This window comes from Brassica oleracea, chromosome C4, assembly GCF_000695525.1.
Source record: "Brassica oleracea var. oleracea cultivar TO1000 chromosome C4, BOL, whole genome shotgun sequence".
Classification (NCBI taxonomy): domain Eukaryota; kingdom Viridiplantae; phylum Streptophyta; class Magnoliopsida; order Brassicales; family Brassicaceae; genus Brassica; species Brassica oleracea.
The window spans coordinates 6,370,516-6,389,502 of NC_027751.1; the positions used below are offsets into that span (position 1 = coordinate 6,370,516).

The 18,987-nt window shown below is 37.0% G+C and overlaps 5 protein-coding genes and 1 pseudogene across 6 annotated transcripts in view; 3 read left to right on the forward strand and 3 right to left on the reverse strand.

Annotated features, from left to right (window-relative positions):
* Positions 1-1,662: 1,662 nt before the first annotated feature.
* LOC106337962 lies at positions 1,663-2,569 on the forward strand. The gene has a single exon (XM_013777049.1). The coding sequence runs from the start codon at positions 1,664-1,666 to the stop codon at positions 2,567-2,569; it is 906 nt and encodes a 301-aa protein (XP_013632503.1). The 5' UTR covers position 1,663.
* A 1,570-nt stretch (positions 2,570-4,139) lies between these two features.
* On the reverse strand, positions 4,140-5,737 carry LOC106337963 (annotated as a pseudogene).
* Positions 5,738-9,859: 4,122 nt separating this feature from the next.
* LOC106341761 (histone chaperone ASF1-like) lies at positions 9,860-10,990 on the forward strand. Of its 2 annotated transcripts, none has more exons than XM_013780477.1 (2): positions 9,860-10,318; positions 10,500-10,990. In XM_013780477.1, the coding sequence occupies exons 1-2, from the start codon at positions 10,013-10,015 to the stop codon at positions 10,554-10,556; spliced, it is 363 nt and encodes a 120-aa protein (XP_013635931.1). In that variant the 5' UTR covers positions 9,860-10,012; the 3' UTR covers positions 10,557-10,990. The 2 variants fall into 2 exon arrangements, with proteins under 2 accessions (XP_013635931.1, XP_013635932.1); XM_013780478.1 differs by having other exon boundaries at positions 10,492-10,981.
* Positions 10,991-11,244: 254 nt separating this feature from the next.
* LOC106341757 (aldo-keto reductase family 4 member C10) lies at positions 11,245-12,939 on the reverse strand. Its single transcript, XM_013780473.1, has 6 exons — positions 12,732-12,939; positions 12,572-12,622; positions 12,363-12,439; positions 12,189-12,276; positions 11,580-12,104; positions 11,245-11,474 (listed from the first exon to the last, which is right to left on the reverse strand). Exons 1-6 carry the CDS (start codon positions 12,849-12,851, stop codon positions 11,391-11,393), a joined length of 945 nt encoding a protein of 314 aa, XP_013635927.1. The 5' UTR covers positions 12,852-12,939; the 3' UTR covers positions 11,245-11,390.
* Positions 12,940-15,641: 2,702 nt separating this feature from the next.
* Positions 15,642-16,428, forward strand: LOC106337964. The gene has a single exon (XM_013777050.1). The coding sequence runs from the start codon at positions 15,642-15,644 to the stop codon at positions 16,308-16,310; it is 669 nt and encodes a 222-aa protein (XP_013632504.1). The 3' UTR covers positions 16,311-16,428.
* A 751-nt stretch (positions 16,429-17,179) lies between these two features.
* Positions 17,180-18,987, reverse strand: part of LOC106341760 (aldo-keto reductase family 4 member C9-like) — a 7,094-nt gene continuing 5,286 nt past the window's right edge. The window contains exons 4-7 of the mRNA XM_013780476.1: positions 18,503-18,590; positions 17,686-17,961; positions 17,352-17,594; positions 17,180-17,273 (exon numbers count right to left, since the gene is read on the reverse strand). Of these exons, the coding sequence (XP_013635930.1) occupies positions 17,187-17,273; positions 17,352-17,594; positions 17,686-17,961; positions 18,503-18,590 (694 nt within the window). The 3' untranslated portion in view covers positions 17,180-17,186. The remainder of the gene's footprint in view (positions 17,274-17,351; positions 17,595-17,685; positions 17,962-18,502; positions 18,591-18,987) is intronic.

Consider the following 18,987-nt stretch of genomic DNA (forward strand, 5'->3'; position numbering starts at 1 on the left):
GCCACGCAGGACGGAGCCACGCGGGACGGAGCCACGCGGGACGAAGCCACGCGGGTTCCATTACCCGCGCGCATGATAGGAAAGATCGGCGGTCTGACGCGGGATGAAGGCCGCGGGTTCCACTACCCGCGCGCATGAAGCAGAAGATCAGCGAGCATCCGACGCGGGTTGTGTGACGCGGGGTATGCCCCGTCGACTCCTACCCGAGCCGAGACTTATCCTTAGTCGATTTTAAACATTTTTTATGGGCATTTTAGACTTTTTAATAGGAACCATTAGGTTTTCCAAGGGATATAAATACTCTTGTAATCCCAAAGTTGAGATCTTATCTTGTTTTCTATCACAATAAGAAAGAACTTTTAGGTGAAAGATCTTACTTTGATCATTTCTTCTTGTGATTTGCTTGATTAATCTGGTCATTAATCATGATTAGCACCAAATCATCATTGATTCTTGGGCTCATCATGAAGAGTATTGAGTAGTCATCTTTGGATTCATGGGCTAGGGTGAGTAAGGGTGATTAGAGATGATCTAGGGTGTTTAAAGTTAGATCTACTTGTTTTCTTGCTTGTTGAGGGTTCCAAATGTTATTTTAGTCTTGATCATACTAAAATATATCTCTAGGCATTTTCTGCCCTCAAGGTGTATGATGAAATGCCTGAACCAACTCTTCAATGCTTTTAGCTTGCTTTACCTAAGAGATTAGTTGCTAAAGGAGTTAAGATTGCTATTAGACTTGTTCTCCATGTTTGATTTAGTAACATTCAACCTAAGAGATTAGATGCTTGAGTTGCTTTATCAAAAGAACATTATCTAGAGATGGAGTTTGTTTAGCTTAGTGTCTAGGCATAAGGAAAGTGTTTGATTGATAGTTTGCCACCTTTAGATTGGATCTACATCACCCAAGATCAAATGCCTAGCCACATGAGTCCTCTTACTTCATATTGAGAAAAGAAAGATGATTACTTTATTGCATTGGCTTATCAGTTCTTAGTTCATACCATCTTTAAAATCGGATCGCACTTAGCTTAAGCATAAACTTGCATTCCCTTTGCTTTTGAATCACCTAGGATTGGTTCGACAATCTTTTATACTACATTGATTTGATCTTAGACCCTTGAAAATTCTTGCATCAATAATCATGCTTGACATGTTTGATAAAGTATTGTCTCTTCTCAGTTTAAACAGATTTAATTAATTAGAAGAGAAGCCAAGTTATGATCATCTCTTTTTGTCTTATGCATTTTTTTTGTATTTGAAATTTAGAATCAATTGTTGAAAATATATCCCCAAAAAGTCAAGCTTAACTCGAATAACAGTTTCAAACCAGTGGAACTAATTTCACTAACTATAAATCATTAGTAAATGATGAAACATCACTAATCATGTAGGTACTATAAGTAATAATACGTCATTTGTGTGTGTTTCTGACTCACCTATCTTTGTATAAACTAAAATACACATTACACAAAACAAAACAAAACCCACAAAAGAAGAGATCTGTTCCACCGAACTTTGGTCAGTCAACTTGTCGAAAGTCAACTAACAAACGGTGGCACACTCTGTCACAAAAGTAAACATGATTATACATGTACAACTCTCAGTTTAATATTCAAACAAGTCTTTGTTATATTCCAACATCAAACACCAAAACCAGTAAAAGATGGCTCCAAGAACACCAAAACGCCGCACCGTTCAGCATTTCACGCATATTCATCCACTAACCGAGTTTAACAGCGCCGGTGACTTCATCTGCGACGGCTGCAAAACCTACGGCTCAGGCAAAACCTATCGATGCGAACCATGCAACTACGATCTCCATGATTACTGCGCCACGTGTCCCCTCACCCTACCAACCTTCATTCATCCCCAGCATGAGCTCAGCCTCGTCGTCCGTAAACAACAGTCCACGCGCCAGAACGAACGCGCATGCGACATCTGCAACGAGTCGGTGGAAGGGTTGTTCTATAGATGCAAGCTGTGTGAGTTTGACGTGCACCCTCTCTGCACGCAGCTTCCACAGCACGTGAGGCACGTGCTTCATCCTGCTCATCACTTGGAGTTTCGCCTCGGAGGAGCTAGCCCGTGTATGGTGTGTTACAACCCGTGCCAATCTTGGAGGTATAGGTGTGAGTTATGTAGGTTTGATATTCATATGGAGTGTATATTAACCGTGTGCAACACGTCACCTTCTGACAAGACCGAAGCATCGAGCACTAAGAGTAAAGGCCTCAAGCCACAAGGAAGACAACCATCATGGTCCGCGCCGTGGCAACAACCGCATATGGGTTACCCTTATGGGTTTGGACCGATGGGTCAACAACCGCATTTTGGTTACCCTCATGCGTTTGGACATATGGGTCAACAACCTTATCATCCTCATAATTTTAATAATTTTGGTTTCATGAACGGGCTCAATATGAATCCGGTTCAAGTACCAGAGGCCGGATCGGGTCAAAAACCAAGTTCTAGCAAGGGCTGGAAAATGTTTACTATTGCCTCCAAGCTAACAATTGGTGTGGTTTCTAATGCACTGTTTGGGGTTTCCCTTGAAGGTCTCTTTTTTTGAGTTTTGAATTATTTTCAAAGAAAACCGCAAGAAAGTAATCTCTGTTTCCTTTCTATTAAATAAAATTGCAAACCAATTTCAATCATTCAACCTTTTTTTTTTATCATCTATTGGATTATATTCGATTTAACTGAAGGATACACAAAGCCAGCAAAGTTATATTATCTTTCCGGAGCCACAAGCCGACTGGTAAACAGTACCATCGTAGCCAAAGATGAGAAATAAAAACAACTAACATAACACAAACAATTATTCAACTCTGATCCCGCTTTTTATAATCTTGGGTGCCAAATGGAAAGTTTCTGATTGTGTACAATTATTTAATATCCCATGAGTAAATCACTAAAAGTATACAGATTTTTTTCTATAGCAAAAATTTTAAAACTATAGCCATTACCGATTAGACCCATAATATGGTAATTAGTTTTTTTTTTTGATAACTGTGGCGAACCGGCGACCGAGGTCAACCGACTAATCCCACGAAGCCCACAGCATCCACGTATTCTTACCATTTAAGGCAGTCCGGATGGCCAGCGGAATTCGAACCCGGGTCCGTATTGGGGCCGAAGCTCTCTCGAGACCACTGGGCCGTCCTCGCTGGTTATGGTAATTAGTTATGGTCAGTCAACTACCCAAAGTCAACAAAGCTGCTCTACGGCTCTACCACGTTCTCAGGATTTTTAATGACCGAGTTAAAGTTAATATTGAAGAACAAGGAACGAAATTTTATAATTTTGTAAACTACTATTTGTTTGATATGGTCAAAACAAAATTTGATACCCAAGTAGGATTTTGATTTTTGATAGAAACTAAAATTATTAGAAGTATTCATTTCAATGATTTTTATAAGAAACGATATATCCCAAACAATCCATTTTTTACTGGCTAACGTCACTGTGTTATTTCTCTATTGTTTATGTTAGCCTTGGTTCTTTCTCTGCGCTTAAGTTTACAACTTGTACGTGATTACCATCTTTAGTTATACGCAACATATTACAATAACTTGCCTCTTAAGTTCGTAGTAAACTAGTAATGGACTTGAAATAGTACGAGGACCACTTGAGAGAGTTTATGAGTAAATGTTGTACCTCTCCGTGAGAAACAAGTTGCAGTACTAATAACAAACTGATATCTTAGACAAATCCGTCAATGATATGGCACATGATCCATGATGAGTCTCATATCTCACCGTCCCAAAGCTGTTCAAGACTCTTATAAGGACTCGTTTCATGAACAAACGACATGCCTCTCACCAACCTTCTCTGAAGCATTGGAAACACACACACCTTTCACTTTTAGATAACCTTGAGACTTAGGAGCAAAACATAGAAAAAGATTCATTGTCCTATTTGGAATGCAATCTACTTGCCTGTTCAATCTCAGAAAACTTGGATAACATGTCATCAGGTATGGACCAGCTGAAAACGTCGAAGTTCTGTCTGATCCTGTCTTCATGTGTGCTCTTTGGAAGTACACTCTGACCCATTTGGAGACCCCAACGTAATGCAACTTGCGCAGGAGTCTTGCCTAGCGTCTCAGCAACCATGCCTAGAATTGGGTTCTTCAGAACATCACTCGTGAGCCAGGTTGTCCCTGGAGAACCCAACGGAGAGTATCCGTACAAATAAACACATCAACTAATGTTTAAAAATTTTCTGACGTTGCCAGCTTTTATGAAAAGGATATGGACAAGTTTGTTCTCCTACATACAGAGAGGTGAACGCCTTTGGATTTGCAGAAATCCCTGAGCACAGTTTGTTGCCAAGAAGGGTGATACTCCACCTGGTTTCTTTGTGGAGAAGTTGCTTACACCAATAGCTTTGGCCTTTCCCGCATCAAAGAGTGCTTCCATTGCTTTTAATGTGCTAGGAATATCAGTTGGTAAACTGTTATCTGGCGTAAAACCAGTAGAACCTTTCTTGAGGCTAACAGGCCAGTGGATCTTCAAAATGGTTCACAAAAAAAACTGTTGGTAAAGTCAGAATGGTTCCACAAGAAGTCACAAGAAAGATATTTAGATGTTTTAACACTGTATCTGACACTAGTTCTAAGATTCATAACAGATGCAGTAACATCTAAAAGAAGCAAATCAGGAACCAGTATGGATCACTGCAAAAGGAAAAAGACAAGGTTTCTGGATATGTTACTTACGAGATACAAATCGACATAGTCAAGCTGTAGATCCTGTAGAGTTCTGTTCAGAGCGTCTGAGACATCTTGAGGATCATGATAAGTACACCTTTCATATGAAGAGGTTAGAAGTTACATAGACTTGAAAAGAAATCTGGATTTTAAATGGCGACTCAAGGCAAGCAAGTGGTCACCAAACGCCATGGCGATCCAAGGCGAGCGCAATGTGTATGCCTCAGACGGGATGAGGTAGCCCGCTTGGCGAAGGACCTTGGGGGCCAATTGTCATGCTCACGGGTTCGACGCCAGGCGGTGGCGAACTGCCCATCCTGTCACCCACACGGATATGGGCCCATGCTTTCGGGCTCATTTGAATACCCGGAGAGAGAGTCTATCCGTGGGCTGCATCTCCCCTTGGGGATTAGTCTGGGCCTTAAGGGTATGGGATACCCCCAGGTTAAAAAAAAAAAAAAAAAAAAAAAGTGTATGCCTCACATAAAAGGAATTCAAAACACCTATATAATACTCTATATACTCCCCTTTAAGTTAAATGAAAAATATGTATGTTTAAAACCAAAACACCAAATCCACTATTGTTGAATCCCAAATAGAAAAACAAGAATGAAAAACACCAAGTCTAAATAGCAAAAATACCTTAGTTTTAGTAGCAAAAGAACAACTCAAAATACCAAATCAAAACACCAAATCCTAAAACACTAAAACTGTTCAGAATTACGATCTTCATACTCTAACTCAAACTCAAACCAAAATCATATAACTCATCCTCTCTCAGCTATAATAAAACCTAAACCAGAAGAGAAAAGTATGATCACATGATATTTAGTAAGGGTTAAACGTGAGAGACTAGAAAAATATGATCACGTGATATATGTCTTACTAAACCAAAGTCGGTTTGATAGACTAGGTTTACACAAATCAAACTAGTTTGTCTTATATCAACGCATCGTCGCTATAAGCACCTTCGAGAAAGCATGAAATCGGTGAATAGCGACCTCTATACGTTTGTCGCCAGGCCATGGTGTATAGAGGCGATGATGGTGTCACTCCACCTCGCCATGGTGTATAGAGGCGATGAGGGTGTCACTCCACCTCGCCATGCGCCATGGCGACCAAAGCAGTCGCTTTTTAAAACCAAGTTCTGGTCTGATACGTTTTTAGGGATTTTACTTGACAAATTTGATGTTTGTGGATATGAGGAGGTTTATAGACATTAATGAAAGACACAGCACTAGTTTGTGCTGGTTAAAGCTTGGTTTGATACATTTGTAAGGATTTTAGTTGACATGTTTGTTTAAAGGATATGCTTTGATGTCTACATCACGCATGCATTCATTACATACTAACCAGAAAATGAAGTTTGTAAAGAAAAAATGAAGAAAAAGAGAGACATGATTTTGAATTTGCTAATGCAAAATAGTACATGTGTGTTTCTTGTACAGTTTTTGGAGAAGAACACAAATGAATAAATTTGCAGAGCGACGATAATGACGAAAGATGATGAGTTTGATGGAGCCTAAACTAGTTTGGTTTAAGTCCAATTGAATCTAACCTGTCCAATTAGTATATTCAATTAATTTTATTTTGGTTTGGAATTCAAGAAGGGCAAAAGGGTTTGGATGATTTTGTTTTGTGTCTCATACAATCTCCATGTTATCCATTTAATGGTCATTTTCCGTTTAAAAGAAGATTGCGACTTTGCAGCTGGGTTCCTTGCCGCTTCTTTCGGGCTAGTAGTTGATTCCATACATGATGATTGGAAGGTGATACTCTTTGCTCCCGGCTGGTTTGTTGTAGCAGTCTTGGCAGCTTACAAATGCATTGTTATCCGTGGTATGGTGGCTGAGGTGGTTGACGACCTCGTGCCCTGAAAAGAGATGTTTAAGAGTAGGGATATAGCTATCGAGTCGAGTTTTTTTTGTCATTGTAACTGTTTCCACTTTTTTGTGATTAGAACTCCACTACAAGTTTTATTTCTTAGTTTGTAATTTTTGAGTATGTAACTCAAAAGAAACCTTGAAATGCTCCTTATCGGTTATGAAACTGATTACAGGAACATACTTCAACCAAACAGGTTTTAAGGTTCCCTTCCCTTCATCATCTAAAAACAGATTCTTCAGCTTAACACTAGTACACTACATATGCACACTAGTCATGCTTTATTTTGCATCAATAAAACTTTAATGAATAGTTCAATGTTTTCTAAAATGCAGAACTGCTATATGTTTACAAAGTAAAGTCAGGTGAGATTTGATTCTAGATTTACAATAATAAGATTCAATGGAATTTCCTCACTCAAATTTTATTTTTATGGGCGTTAGGTCTAGCAAATAGTTATTTTAAATCTTTTTAGGGGGTGTATTGTATCGTGGATTTTAATAGTTTGATTGGATTTGAAAAATCTGGAGTTTGAAGAGATTTGGACTAAAACCTTCTTTATATGGGTGAGATTTGGAAAAAGAAGAAAAGATTTGGGTAAGATTTTTTCTTAAATTTCAGAGTGATTTGGGTAAGATTTTTTTCTTAAATTTCAGAGTGCTTTAGATCATTTGATATTGCTAATCTATATTGTTCAATTATGTAAGAATGTAATATTCAAATGGTTGCTAGTGAACTATTCATTTTGTATCATCTATCACATAGACCTGTTAGAATCATCCAGTCCCACTGGTTTGGGAGAGATTACGGTGGAGTGGTGGCGTTTGAAATATGGATCATCTATTTCTTTGGCCAATTTTTTTATATTGGTTTTGGGTTTTGTCAAATAACATGTATAGAAGGCCTGGGCATTTTGGGTATCGGTTCGGTTCGGTTCGGGTATTTCGGGTTTCGGGTAGTTTGGATAGGGGTTAGAGGATCCATTTAGTACTTGACCTATTTTCGGTTCGGTTCGGTTCGGATAATTTCGGGTTCGGTTCGGTTCGGATAGTAAATGTAGGAACCGAAAAATATCCGGAAAAAGTTTGGTTCTCATTTGGATCCGGTTCGGGTTCGGATAGTTCGGGTAGTTCGGATAATTTGGATAAAATATCGGGTATTTAGGGTAAAATATCAAATAATTAGGATGATTTAGATAAAAATTTTGGACATTTCGGATTACTTTGGATATTTTGGATAAAACTATCCGGATATTTTCGGATACTTTCGGGTAGTTTGGATACTTTACAATAATTTAGTTATCATCAACTTTTTCAGATATTTTTAATAGAATTTTAAATTAAAAATATATATTTAGTGATGTTATATGTATATATAATTAATATTTTTATATATTCGGGTACCCGTTCGGTTCTCGGTTCGGTTCCGGTTCGGTTCGGTTATTTCGGATATAAAAATATAGGAACCGTACGGGTATTTGAGGGTATTGGTCCGATTCCGGTTTCGGGTATTTCGGTTCGATTCCGGTTCGGTTCTTCGGTTTCGGTTATTTTGCCCAGGCCTATATAGAAGTATGATTTGTATTATGCTAGTTTTGACAAAAAATCTTTAAAATTTTTTTTTCTTTTGTTAATTTTTTCCAAAAATTTTTTGTTTCAAATCCTTTTGTTAATTTTATTCTTTTCAGAATTGTTTGTCTTTCAATAACATTGGATTTGATTTATGTTTTATAAATTATTAATTGAATAACAGTGGATTGCAAGTGATTTATGGTGATTTTAGATAAATGTCATATTCAATAACACAAGATTTTAGAAAAAAAAATAGAAATGATTAGTTGAATAACAGAGAATTTTAAAACAAAAACAAAACATTTTAAAATCCACAATTCAATACAGCCATCTAGGGGTGTCAAAATGGATCAAATGGGTCAACCCAACCCATAACCCAAATGGGTTGACTGTTAATGGGTCATGGGTCAACCCAACCCATTAATGGGTTGGGTTGGGTTAACCCATGACCCATTAAATTAAATGGGTCAGATGGTTTAATGGTTGACCCATCAACCCAACATCTTTATAATAAATTTTAAGAAACAAAGAAGCAACGTTAACACTCGCTGTGATCAAAACATAAACACTTAAATATGAGAAAAAAAATGATGAATCCAAAGCTTATAATGATAAAAAGGTTTCATTATTCATCAATATCAAGCGAGAAGATGATGATGAAAAGCTTCAGAGCTTCAAAGACCCAACAGAAGCTCAAACTATATAATAGTGATGATGTTCTTCTACTTAAGACTTGCACCAAAAATATAATGTACTTGAATTGTTATGCCCCCTGAGAAAAAAAATAGTAATACAAACATAAACAAGAAAGCAAATTTTAGCATCAACAAGAAAGCATCTTTAGGACCAAGAAAACAAATTTTAGCATCAACAAGAAAGCTCGGACCCTGATGTGTACCCTCCCAAGTGGCCAGAGAGATTGCACTCAACTCCTGAAAGGATCTCTGATGTTTAAACGCGACAATAGCAAATGGAAAACGAGGGCTAAGCATTATAAGAAGCTGTTACCAGCTATTGGCTCTGATAAGATCCGGAATGTGATGGATATGACACTGCTTATGGAGGTTTAGCTGCTGCTCTGGTCGATGATCCTTTGTGGGTGATGCCGCTGCTGTGGTATATCAGAAACCCAAAAAAAAAAAACAATCAGAGATTGAAGAACGAATCTATTGAATTGAATCAAGAGCAAAGGTGATGCCACTGCAAACCTTTAGAAATTGACGCTGTAGCTTCAGAGCTTCAGAGTTGAATCGAGATCGAACAACCCAACAGCCTAATCACCGAACAAAGGATTGAATACAATCAGATCTTTACTGAAATTGAAATCGTGGGTTTGGAAGAGACGATGACGTCTTCTGTTTTCATTTTTTTTTTTTAACACAAGTTTTTTGTTTTCAATAAAATAGGTTTTCTTAATTAAAAACTAAATGGATCAGATTTGACCCAACCCAATAGACCTATTTAACTTGTTAACCCATTAACCCATTAATCCATTAACTTGTTAATACACTAACCCATTAGATCAAAAATAAACAGTTCTTTTGGGTTAATAGATCAATTTGGATTAGGTCAACCCATGGGTCATGACCCATTATGTGAGTCATCCTTAGTAATGGTTTCTTAGTTCTTACCCTTTATGTGAGCCCATGTCACAAGACCAAGACCACGTCGTTTCTATAGACATGCCCCATTACAGCCCCAACCATTGGGTCGGTGGATCTATATTTCGGGTCGCAATGCAATCGGCAACAATTCAAATTCTGGAAGAACCCTAAGCTCGTCGTTCTTGCAATCGGAACTCAAATTCCGGTAATCCTAGTCTCGAATCGACTTTGTTCAACCTCTAATGGCTTCGAAGAAGAAGCACTCTGAAGGAATCGCTTTACTCTCCGTTTACAGTGACGAGGATGACGAAGAGATGGAAGAAGAAGAAGAGCATAGAAATCAGGAACAAGTTGAACGAATCGAAGAGGATGAACGCCTAGAAGAATCGAATTTCATGGATGAAGAGAGAGTAAGAGGAGAAGATTCCACAACCCCTAAGGTCCTCGATAATGGAGCCGATGATGATACGTCAGGGGAAAGTAGTGATACGTTGTTGGATCAGTTTCTTCCACCGCCACCGAGAGATAAGTGCTCCGAGGAGCTGCAAGTAAGTTCCCTTACTTACTGAAAGGTTTTCTTTTATTGTTTGAATAGGTTTATAGACAAAGAACACTCTTTTACTGTGTTAGTTTTGGATCTCTTGGTGCTTTTGGTTAGAAACATCATTAGTTTTTGGTTCTGGTTAAGAAATATAACCTATAATGTAATCAAAAAGCACAGTGATGCAGAATTACCAGAGGACTAACCCAATATGCAAGAGGAAGAAGTTGTCAGTGGACAAATAAAGACAAGTTATATCAAAACAACTTATTTTGATTCATGACAAGAACAACATGGTGTCTGTATATGATGAAACAAGGCAACCCAAGATGAGCAATATTAAATCTATCTAATTTTTTTCTTTCTTCAAACTGTTCTATTAAGTTGAGATAGTCTGGAGAACCAGAAATTAAATATATCCAGTTAATAGCTATTTTTGTGGGCAGAAAAAAATTAGACAATATATTTCGCAACGTCTTAACAATATAGAAACATGTATAACTTTTTGCCAAAATAACCTTTCAAACCCATGCAATCAGTTTGCATAAGGTTCTCTACTTCCCTGTTGACCAAAAAAAAAAGAGGTTCTCTAGTTCGCCTACTTCTCGTAGCTATTCGTGTAAAGTTCACAGAACTGCAGAAATATGTTAACTGTAATTGTAATCAATCAATATTTTTTCAAATAAACATAAATGATTAAATGTAATGGCAAGGTCACCTAGCACAAATATCATTAAGTCAACTAGCCAAAGTCAATAAAAAGCTGCTCTATCATGTTCTCGTAATTTCTGACAACAGAGTTAAAGTTGATATTTTTGTTGAACAAGCGAACGTAAGTTTATATTTTTTTTGTAAACGCAATTAAGCATAAACTGTTATTTTGTTTGAAATGGTGTAAAGTTCGTAATGTTGGATTTGGATTCGAATCCAATCTAACTGAAGTAGCAGTGTCTTTTTTTATTTATGAAGATTTGAAAATGTAGGAGGACAATTAGAGAAATTTTGTACCTCTCCGAAAGAAACAAGTTGCAGTACTAATAACAAACTGATATCTTAGACAAATCCGTCAATGTTGAGTCTCAGATCTCACCGTCCCAAAGCTGTTCAAGACTCTTATAAGGACTCGTCTCATGAACAAATGACATGCCTCTCACCAACCTTCCCTGCAACATTCGAAACACAACATCATTCAATTTTAGATAACCTTGAGACTTGGGAACAAAACATAGAAAGCTTGTTTGGACCTATTTGGAATGCAATCTACTTGCCTGTTCAATCTCAGAAAACATGGATAACATGTCGTCGGGTATGCACCAGCTGAAAACATCGAAGTTCTGTTTGATCCTGTCTTCGTGTGTGCTTTTTGGAAGAACACTTTGACCCATTTGGAGACCCCAGCGTAATGCAACTTGCGCAGGTGTCTTGCCTAGCTTCTCAGCAACCGTGCCGAGAATCGGGTTCTTCAGAACATCACTCGTGAGCCACGTTGTCCCTGGAGAACCCAACGGAGAGTATCCCGAGAGGTGAACGCCTTTGGATTTGCAGAAGTCCCTGAGCACAGTCTGTTGCCAAGAAGGGTGACACTCCACCTGGTTAACAGCGGGAGGGACACGAGCCACCTCCAAGAGATCAGCTAGCTTCTTTGTGGAGAAGTTGCTTACACCAATAGCTCTGGCCTTTCCCGCATCAAAGAGTGCTTCCATTGCTTTCCATGTGTTAGGAATATCAGTCGGCAAAATGTTCTCTGGCTTAAAGTCAGTAGAACCTTTCTTGAGGCTAACAGGCCAGTGGATCTTCAAAAAAGGTTCACAAAAAGGAACAGCTCAGGAACCAGTATGGATCACTACAAGACAAGGTTTCTTGAAATGTTAACTTACGAGATACAAATCGACATAGTCAAGCTGTAGATCCTGAAGAGTTCTGTTGAGAGCCACTGGGACATCTTGAGGATCATGATCAGTACACCTTTCATATGACCAGGTTAGAAGCTACACGGACTTGAAAAGAAATAAACCTATGAGTTAATTAAAGCGCAAGTGATGCAGAATTACCAGAGTTTGGATGTGATGAAGATCTCCTCACGCTTCACAACTCCATCATCAAACAGTTTCTTCAAGACTAACCCAATCTGCACAAATCATAACCAAGAACCTAACTTTCTTGCTTTAAAACCAAGAAGCTCGACGAAAGTATTGAAATTTAAATCGCCACTTCACTTGAAACCAACATCTACAAAACAAAGGATGATAATAGGCGTTACCTCTTTTTCGTTGCCATAGATTTGAGCACAATCAATGTGGCGATAACCGATCTGCATAGTCACAGAAACAATGTTTGGAGTTGACAAAAAAACAAAAACAATATTTAACCATAAAGACTAAAACTTTATGATTAGTGATCACAGAGACGAAGTGAAGAACCTTAACGGCGGCTTCGACAGCGTTTCCGACGAGACCAGGATCAGACTGCCACGTTCCGAGACCGACCGATGGTATCTTCGCTCCGGTGTTGAGCTCAAAGAACCTGATTTCCTCTGCCATGGATGTGTCTCGCCCACAGAGAATTGGTGAGAGAGTGATGAGAAAGTTGGTGAGAGAAGATGAATGAGTTTGGTTGGCCCATAAGTAGTAATGAATTTGTTAGTTAGACTTGGGCCTTCAATATCCCAAGTAAATGAGCCTATGTTATCTGTATGATTTTGTTCTGGACGTATTATATGTATTCAATTTTTTTTTCATGTTGATATATTCAATAGAGAAAAAGACAAAAATAGCACTAAATCAAGTTTATGTTCCCAAACTAGCACTCAAGGTCAAAAGTCACAAAAATAACACTTAATGTTTTATCAAAAGTCACAAACTTAGTGTTTAGAGTTAAAGGGTGGGGTTTAGGATTTTGGGTTTAGGGTTTAGGGTTTAGATTTTAGGGTTTAGGGTTTAGGGTTTATAGTTTAGGGTTTAAGTTTTAGAGTTTAGGGTTTAGGGTTTATGGTTTATGGTTTAGGGTTTGGAGTTTAGGGTTTAGGGTTTAGAGTTTAGGGTTTAGGGTTTAGAGTTGAGAAATGAGGTTTTGGGGATAAGATTTCAAATTTTGAAAAATAAAAAAATTAAAATTTTCAAATGATAAACTTAGAAATGTGCTATTTTGGTCATTTTAGTTTTTGAGTGCTATTTTTGTGATATAAACTTAGAAATGTGCTATTTTGGAGATTTGTCATTTTCAATATAGTATTTAGAAAAAAATATGTGAAACTTTTAATTTTAAACTTTTTCGATAATTTATGTTAAATTATAGAAATTACTATAATTATAATTTAACAATCTTTGAATCATATCTACAACTATGTAATTTTGGATTTTTATACTTTAAACTAAAAGTCCAACAAATCAATCTAAAATTATGATAATTATTTAAAAGGGATAATTTGAAAAATACTCTATAATTAGTTTAAATTTTGATAAATGCACCTTCTTTTTTGTTTTTGGAAAACTACACTTTGTTAAATATGAAAAGACATTTTTATCCAAATTAGATATTTCAATAATTAAATATAAATTCAAAATTATTAATAACATAATTACATATGTTTAAGAAAAAACTGTCTTGAGATAGATATATTATTTTACTATAATTTTTTAGAATAACAAGTATATTATGAGAGAAACAAATTATGATTTGTTTTGATTTTATCATAAAGTTTCTATGCATAACTTTTCAGATTTCGTAACATAATAGAAATAAGTTGTCCAACCACTCATTCTTCATACAAAAAATTCACGTCTTTTTCTCCAAACATATTCATTTTTGTAGTGACCAGTAGGTGCCAAACAAGAAACGATTCTCACAGTGAATGAAGAAGTGAGAACATAACCCATACTGTTAAGATCCGTACCAGTACGAGGGACCCTCAAACTTGAGCTGTAGACCTTGATGTCCCTGCTTCAGCTTAGATTAGAGAGGACAGCCAACGCGGACCACCATGGGCAATATACGTTTGGTAGCGTCTACCTCTCGTTTTACTAAGAGCATTCTCCATTGCTACTAAATTAGCACACTGTGGTACCACTGTATATTGCTACCTAATTAGCAGACTAAATTGAATTACACTAAGGACATAGGTGAAGAAACAAACCTCTGAATAAAAGCAAGATCTCTTTTTTTTAAGGAGACAAGACACCTCTAACTTGTTTTATTTTTAAATTAAGATATTGTGTATATATTGTAAAGATTTTTTCAAACAATCTTTAATTCTTGTTGAAATTGTTTATTTAAATATTAAATAAATTCTGATGATAAATATTTAGATTGGATAATTTAGTAAATTCATATATACTAAAGTGTATTTTTCAAAAAAATTAAATAATGGTGTAGTTTTCAAATTAAAATCTTATATAGGTGTATTTTTCCAAATTTTCCCTTTTTGAAATCTACTAATTAAATATTTTCTGTATCAGTAAACTTAAATGTATTTTAAAAGTATAAGTTCACTAACATTATTTTCTTAAAAATCGTTACATATATAAGATTAGTAGTTTTATATGTCACCTAAACATGATTTCTTTAAAAATGAATAATACACCACTCCTTATAGTTTTAGCTGTGTTTATACATAATTTTAGTTGAATAATACACCACTCCTTATAGTTTTAGCTGTGTTTATACATAATTTTAGTTGAATAATACACCACTCCTTATAGTTTTAGCTGTGTTTATACATAATTTTTAGTTGTGTTTCGGATAACAAATTTGTATTTTCAATTTTAAATAAATACGTGCATCCAGTGGTTACCCTTTTTACTCATTTGTGATGTGTGTAGAGAATTTTTTTTTTAAGTGAAGATGTTCAACAATATACATTGTGCAAATTTGCATACGGATGATAATACATCAACAGCACTAATTCAAGCTATAAACTACATTTTAAGTCGTATATATCAATAAACTAACTATCATATTTAGTTAAAAAAAACTATCATAGATTTTAGATATGTCAGTGGCCGGCCCAATTTATATCTATATATCATATCATTCATTAGCACTATCAATATGGCTATGGTTGAAAACTTGAAGACACGTCCCAAATGAAAACCAGCATGTAATAGAACATTTCAACTTAAATTCATATATAATATCAACAATTTGAGACAGAAAAATATATAACATATGTGACATTTTCTTCGTATGATCAGTCAACTCCACCAAAGTCAACTAAATTTGTATTAATAGTACACCAACGGTTATTGCATATTTACAAACAGCTCAATCGATAACAAACACCAAGAAGATCAAAAACCGATCTCGGTTCAATCCCCAAAAACGGCAGGTGAGAGATGTCAAAGCCGCACACGATTCAGCGTTTCACGCATAACCATCCCTTGACCGAAGCCAACGGAGTTGGCACATACACGTGCAATGGTTGCAAACTTCACGGTCACGGCAAGACCTACCGGTGCAATGACTGCGATTACGACCTCCATGAATATTGCGCCACGTGTCCTCCAACCCTCATAAAAACATGGCACGCGCCTGATCATGAGCTAACCCTGTTCACCGGTCCTGCCCACATGACCGAGCGTGTGTGCTGTTTTTGCCAATTTTACATCCAAGGGATGTTCTACAAATGTAAGCACTGTAATTTTGAATCTCACCCGCTTTGCACACACGGTCTAATGCATGTTTCGTCTCCTGACGCAATGGAAACGAGGCAGAGAAGCCTGCATAGCCCTCATGCGGGGCAGCCATTGTCGCCGCACCACTATGGTCAAGGAAACTCCTATGGTTATGGGCAACATCCTCATGGTGGTGGTCATCATCAGCAGCATCCCCACATGAGCCCGGGCTCTCCAAGAGCAAGTCCAAGTACTCCAGATTCAAGCAAGGGAAAAAAGAAAAACGGAGGATTTATGGGAGCCTTCAAGGCTGTGGTAACTGTAACTGCTACGCTAGCAACCCAGTTGGCCGTTGCCACGGTGGCGGATGAGTATACTGGAACTGGATGAAGAATAGTTTGATGATGAAGTTTTACTTGTTGGTGTGCCTTTACCTTTCGGTGCTGTTTTCCATTACATGCAGACAAATGTATGTACCCTTTACATGCAGACAAATCTGTTTTCCATTACATATGTATGAATGTGTCTCAGTTTCACATAATCGTGTAATTGCAAATTGCTGTGTCATTGATATCGATATTGGTTTTAATACATCAAAGCTCAAATCTTCTATACGAAAAGATCTCAACTACAAATAAATACTTAAAAATCAAACTATTCTAGAAATAATATATTTGTCAGCATATATATGATTTGATTGTAAAGGTACTTAGGTTCCATCTCAAAATGCTAAACAAAATATGTGATTAATAATATCACCAGTTCATAATCTCTCTACAATCTGCACATCTTGAGGTTTTGCCTATTTGGTATTATGAATCTGTTAATTCTGGAAGGAATCTCTTTGTCAGCTAGCATATGATTGTAAAGGTACTTGAATTTCATCTCAAAAATCGTTTAGAGAAAGATCGAGAAGAATGAGTTATAATTCTTAATAATTTGTGAATTTTGAATTTATCCTCTCTTTTTCGATGTTAGATTTAGAATATGCTGTCTGAAAGTTAATATTTCTTTACACATTCAATTTCGACTGAATCCTTGTTATTGTAGGATTGCAATGTGAATGTATAGAGTTTGAACGGTATACTCACAAGTCACAACCATATAAAAATATTGCATATTCCATTTAGGTGACTAATATGCAAATGTAAAATTAGATCAGTGTTATCTTTTCTGTAAAAAAATCAAAGTAAAACAAATATAGAGACATGTCTTTCAGTAACATTCATGACAAGTCTCGCATAGAAGAAACAAATCAGCTGAATATCATACCTCGCCGTCCCATAATTCTTCCACAGACTTATAAGGGCTCAGTGTCTCGTGAGCAAAGAAGGAAACATTCAATAGCCTAGCCTGCATTGAATCCAAATACACAAACGCTTAATTATTGCGTAATGAATTGTGAAAAACGACATGTGGATTTAGCCCTACTTGTTCAATATCAAAAAACTTGGCAAACAAGTCATCAGGTATTGACCAGTCGAAAACATCTAAGTTCTCTCTGATCCTTCCTTCATTGGTACTTTTGGGAAGTACACTGTGACCCATTTGGAGTCCCCAACGGAGTGCGACTTGAGCAGGAGATTTCCCAAGCCTTTCCGCAACTAGATTCAGTATTGGGTTCTTCAGAACATCGCTCTTGAACCATCCTGGAGAACCGAGTGGGAAGTATGCCTTGCAATAATATCCAAAAAAAAATTATAAGGTAACTAAGACACACATAGACATGTACATCTATTATATCGGTGAGATGAGTGATGCTTACACTGAGGTGAACTCCTTTGGATTTGCAAAACTCTCGTAGCTTCGCTTGTCGCCAAGAAGGATGACATTCGACCTGATTAACAGCAGGAGGAACACGAGCTAGATCCAAGAGATTACCTAGTTTCTTGGTGGAGAAGTTGCTTACTCCTATGGCTCGTGCCTTGCCCGAATCATAGAGTGCTTCCATTGCTTTCCATGTGCTAGGAATATCTACAGGTAAAAAGTTCTCTGGACTTACTCCAACAGAACCTTTCTTCATCCGTACAGGCCAGTGAATCTTCAAGAAGATCATATAGAAATCGTTACTGAATAATCTTTTTTTTTTTTTTTTGTAAAAGAAAAGGGTTAAACCCGGGTCTATTAAAGACACAGACCTAATCCCCGGGTGGGAGGTGCAACCCACGGATAGATCCTCTCCCGGGTATTCAAATGGGCCGTAAGCATGGGCCCATATCCGCGTGGCCACATGTGGAGCTAATAATTTCGCACTAGAGGGGAGTCGATCCCTGGCCTGGACCAACAGGGCAACTCCTCCTCTAGTGGAAACCACTAGACCACCACGATGTGGTTAAACTGAATAATCCATTCCCATGATCAGAAATGCTATATAGATTAGGTTTAAGCAAAAACATAAACAACTTACACCTCCTTAAAGACATATGACATATGTTAAGAAACCAACATCTGAATTAATGTGAGATATAAATTAAAATATAAACTGCATGGGCTAATACACTTATTAGCTGAAAACCTCATCAGACTTAATTAACACTTATATTTTATCAAATAGCATTTCCACTGTAGGGATGAATGCTTACCAAATACAGATCAACGTAGTCGAGCTGCAGACTCTGTATAGTTCTGTTCAGTGCCTCTGGTACATCTTGAGGGTCATGATCAGTACACCTTTGTGAAAGAATGTGAGGATAAAGAGATGTAAATGAAGAACATTGAAGAAGAGAGAGAGAGAGAAAGAGAAAGTAGATGAGAGAAACTCTATTCACTTGAAATTTAAATTGTGGATCTAGATACAAGTCTTTTAAAGGCAAGTTGCCTCAGTACACAATACAATAAAATATTTATTTTAAAATATTCAACCGTCTCCTTCTCTCTTCTTCTTCTTCTTTGCTTCTCAAGTCTGGTCTTCTGCTTCTAAACTCAAGTCTGGTGCTTCTTCTAAAGCTTTATAAAACATTTATAAAACCTTTATAAGACCTTATAAAACCTTATAAAACCTTATAAGTATTTTCAAGTCTGGCAGCTTAATTCTCAAGTCTAGCTGCTTAATTCTGCTTCATGTCAA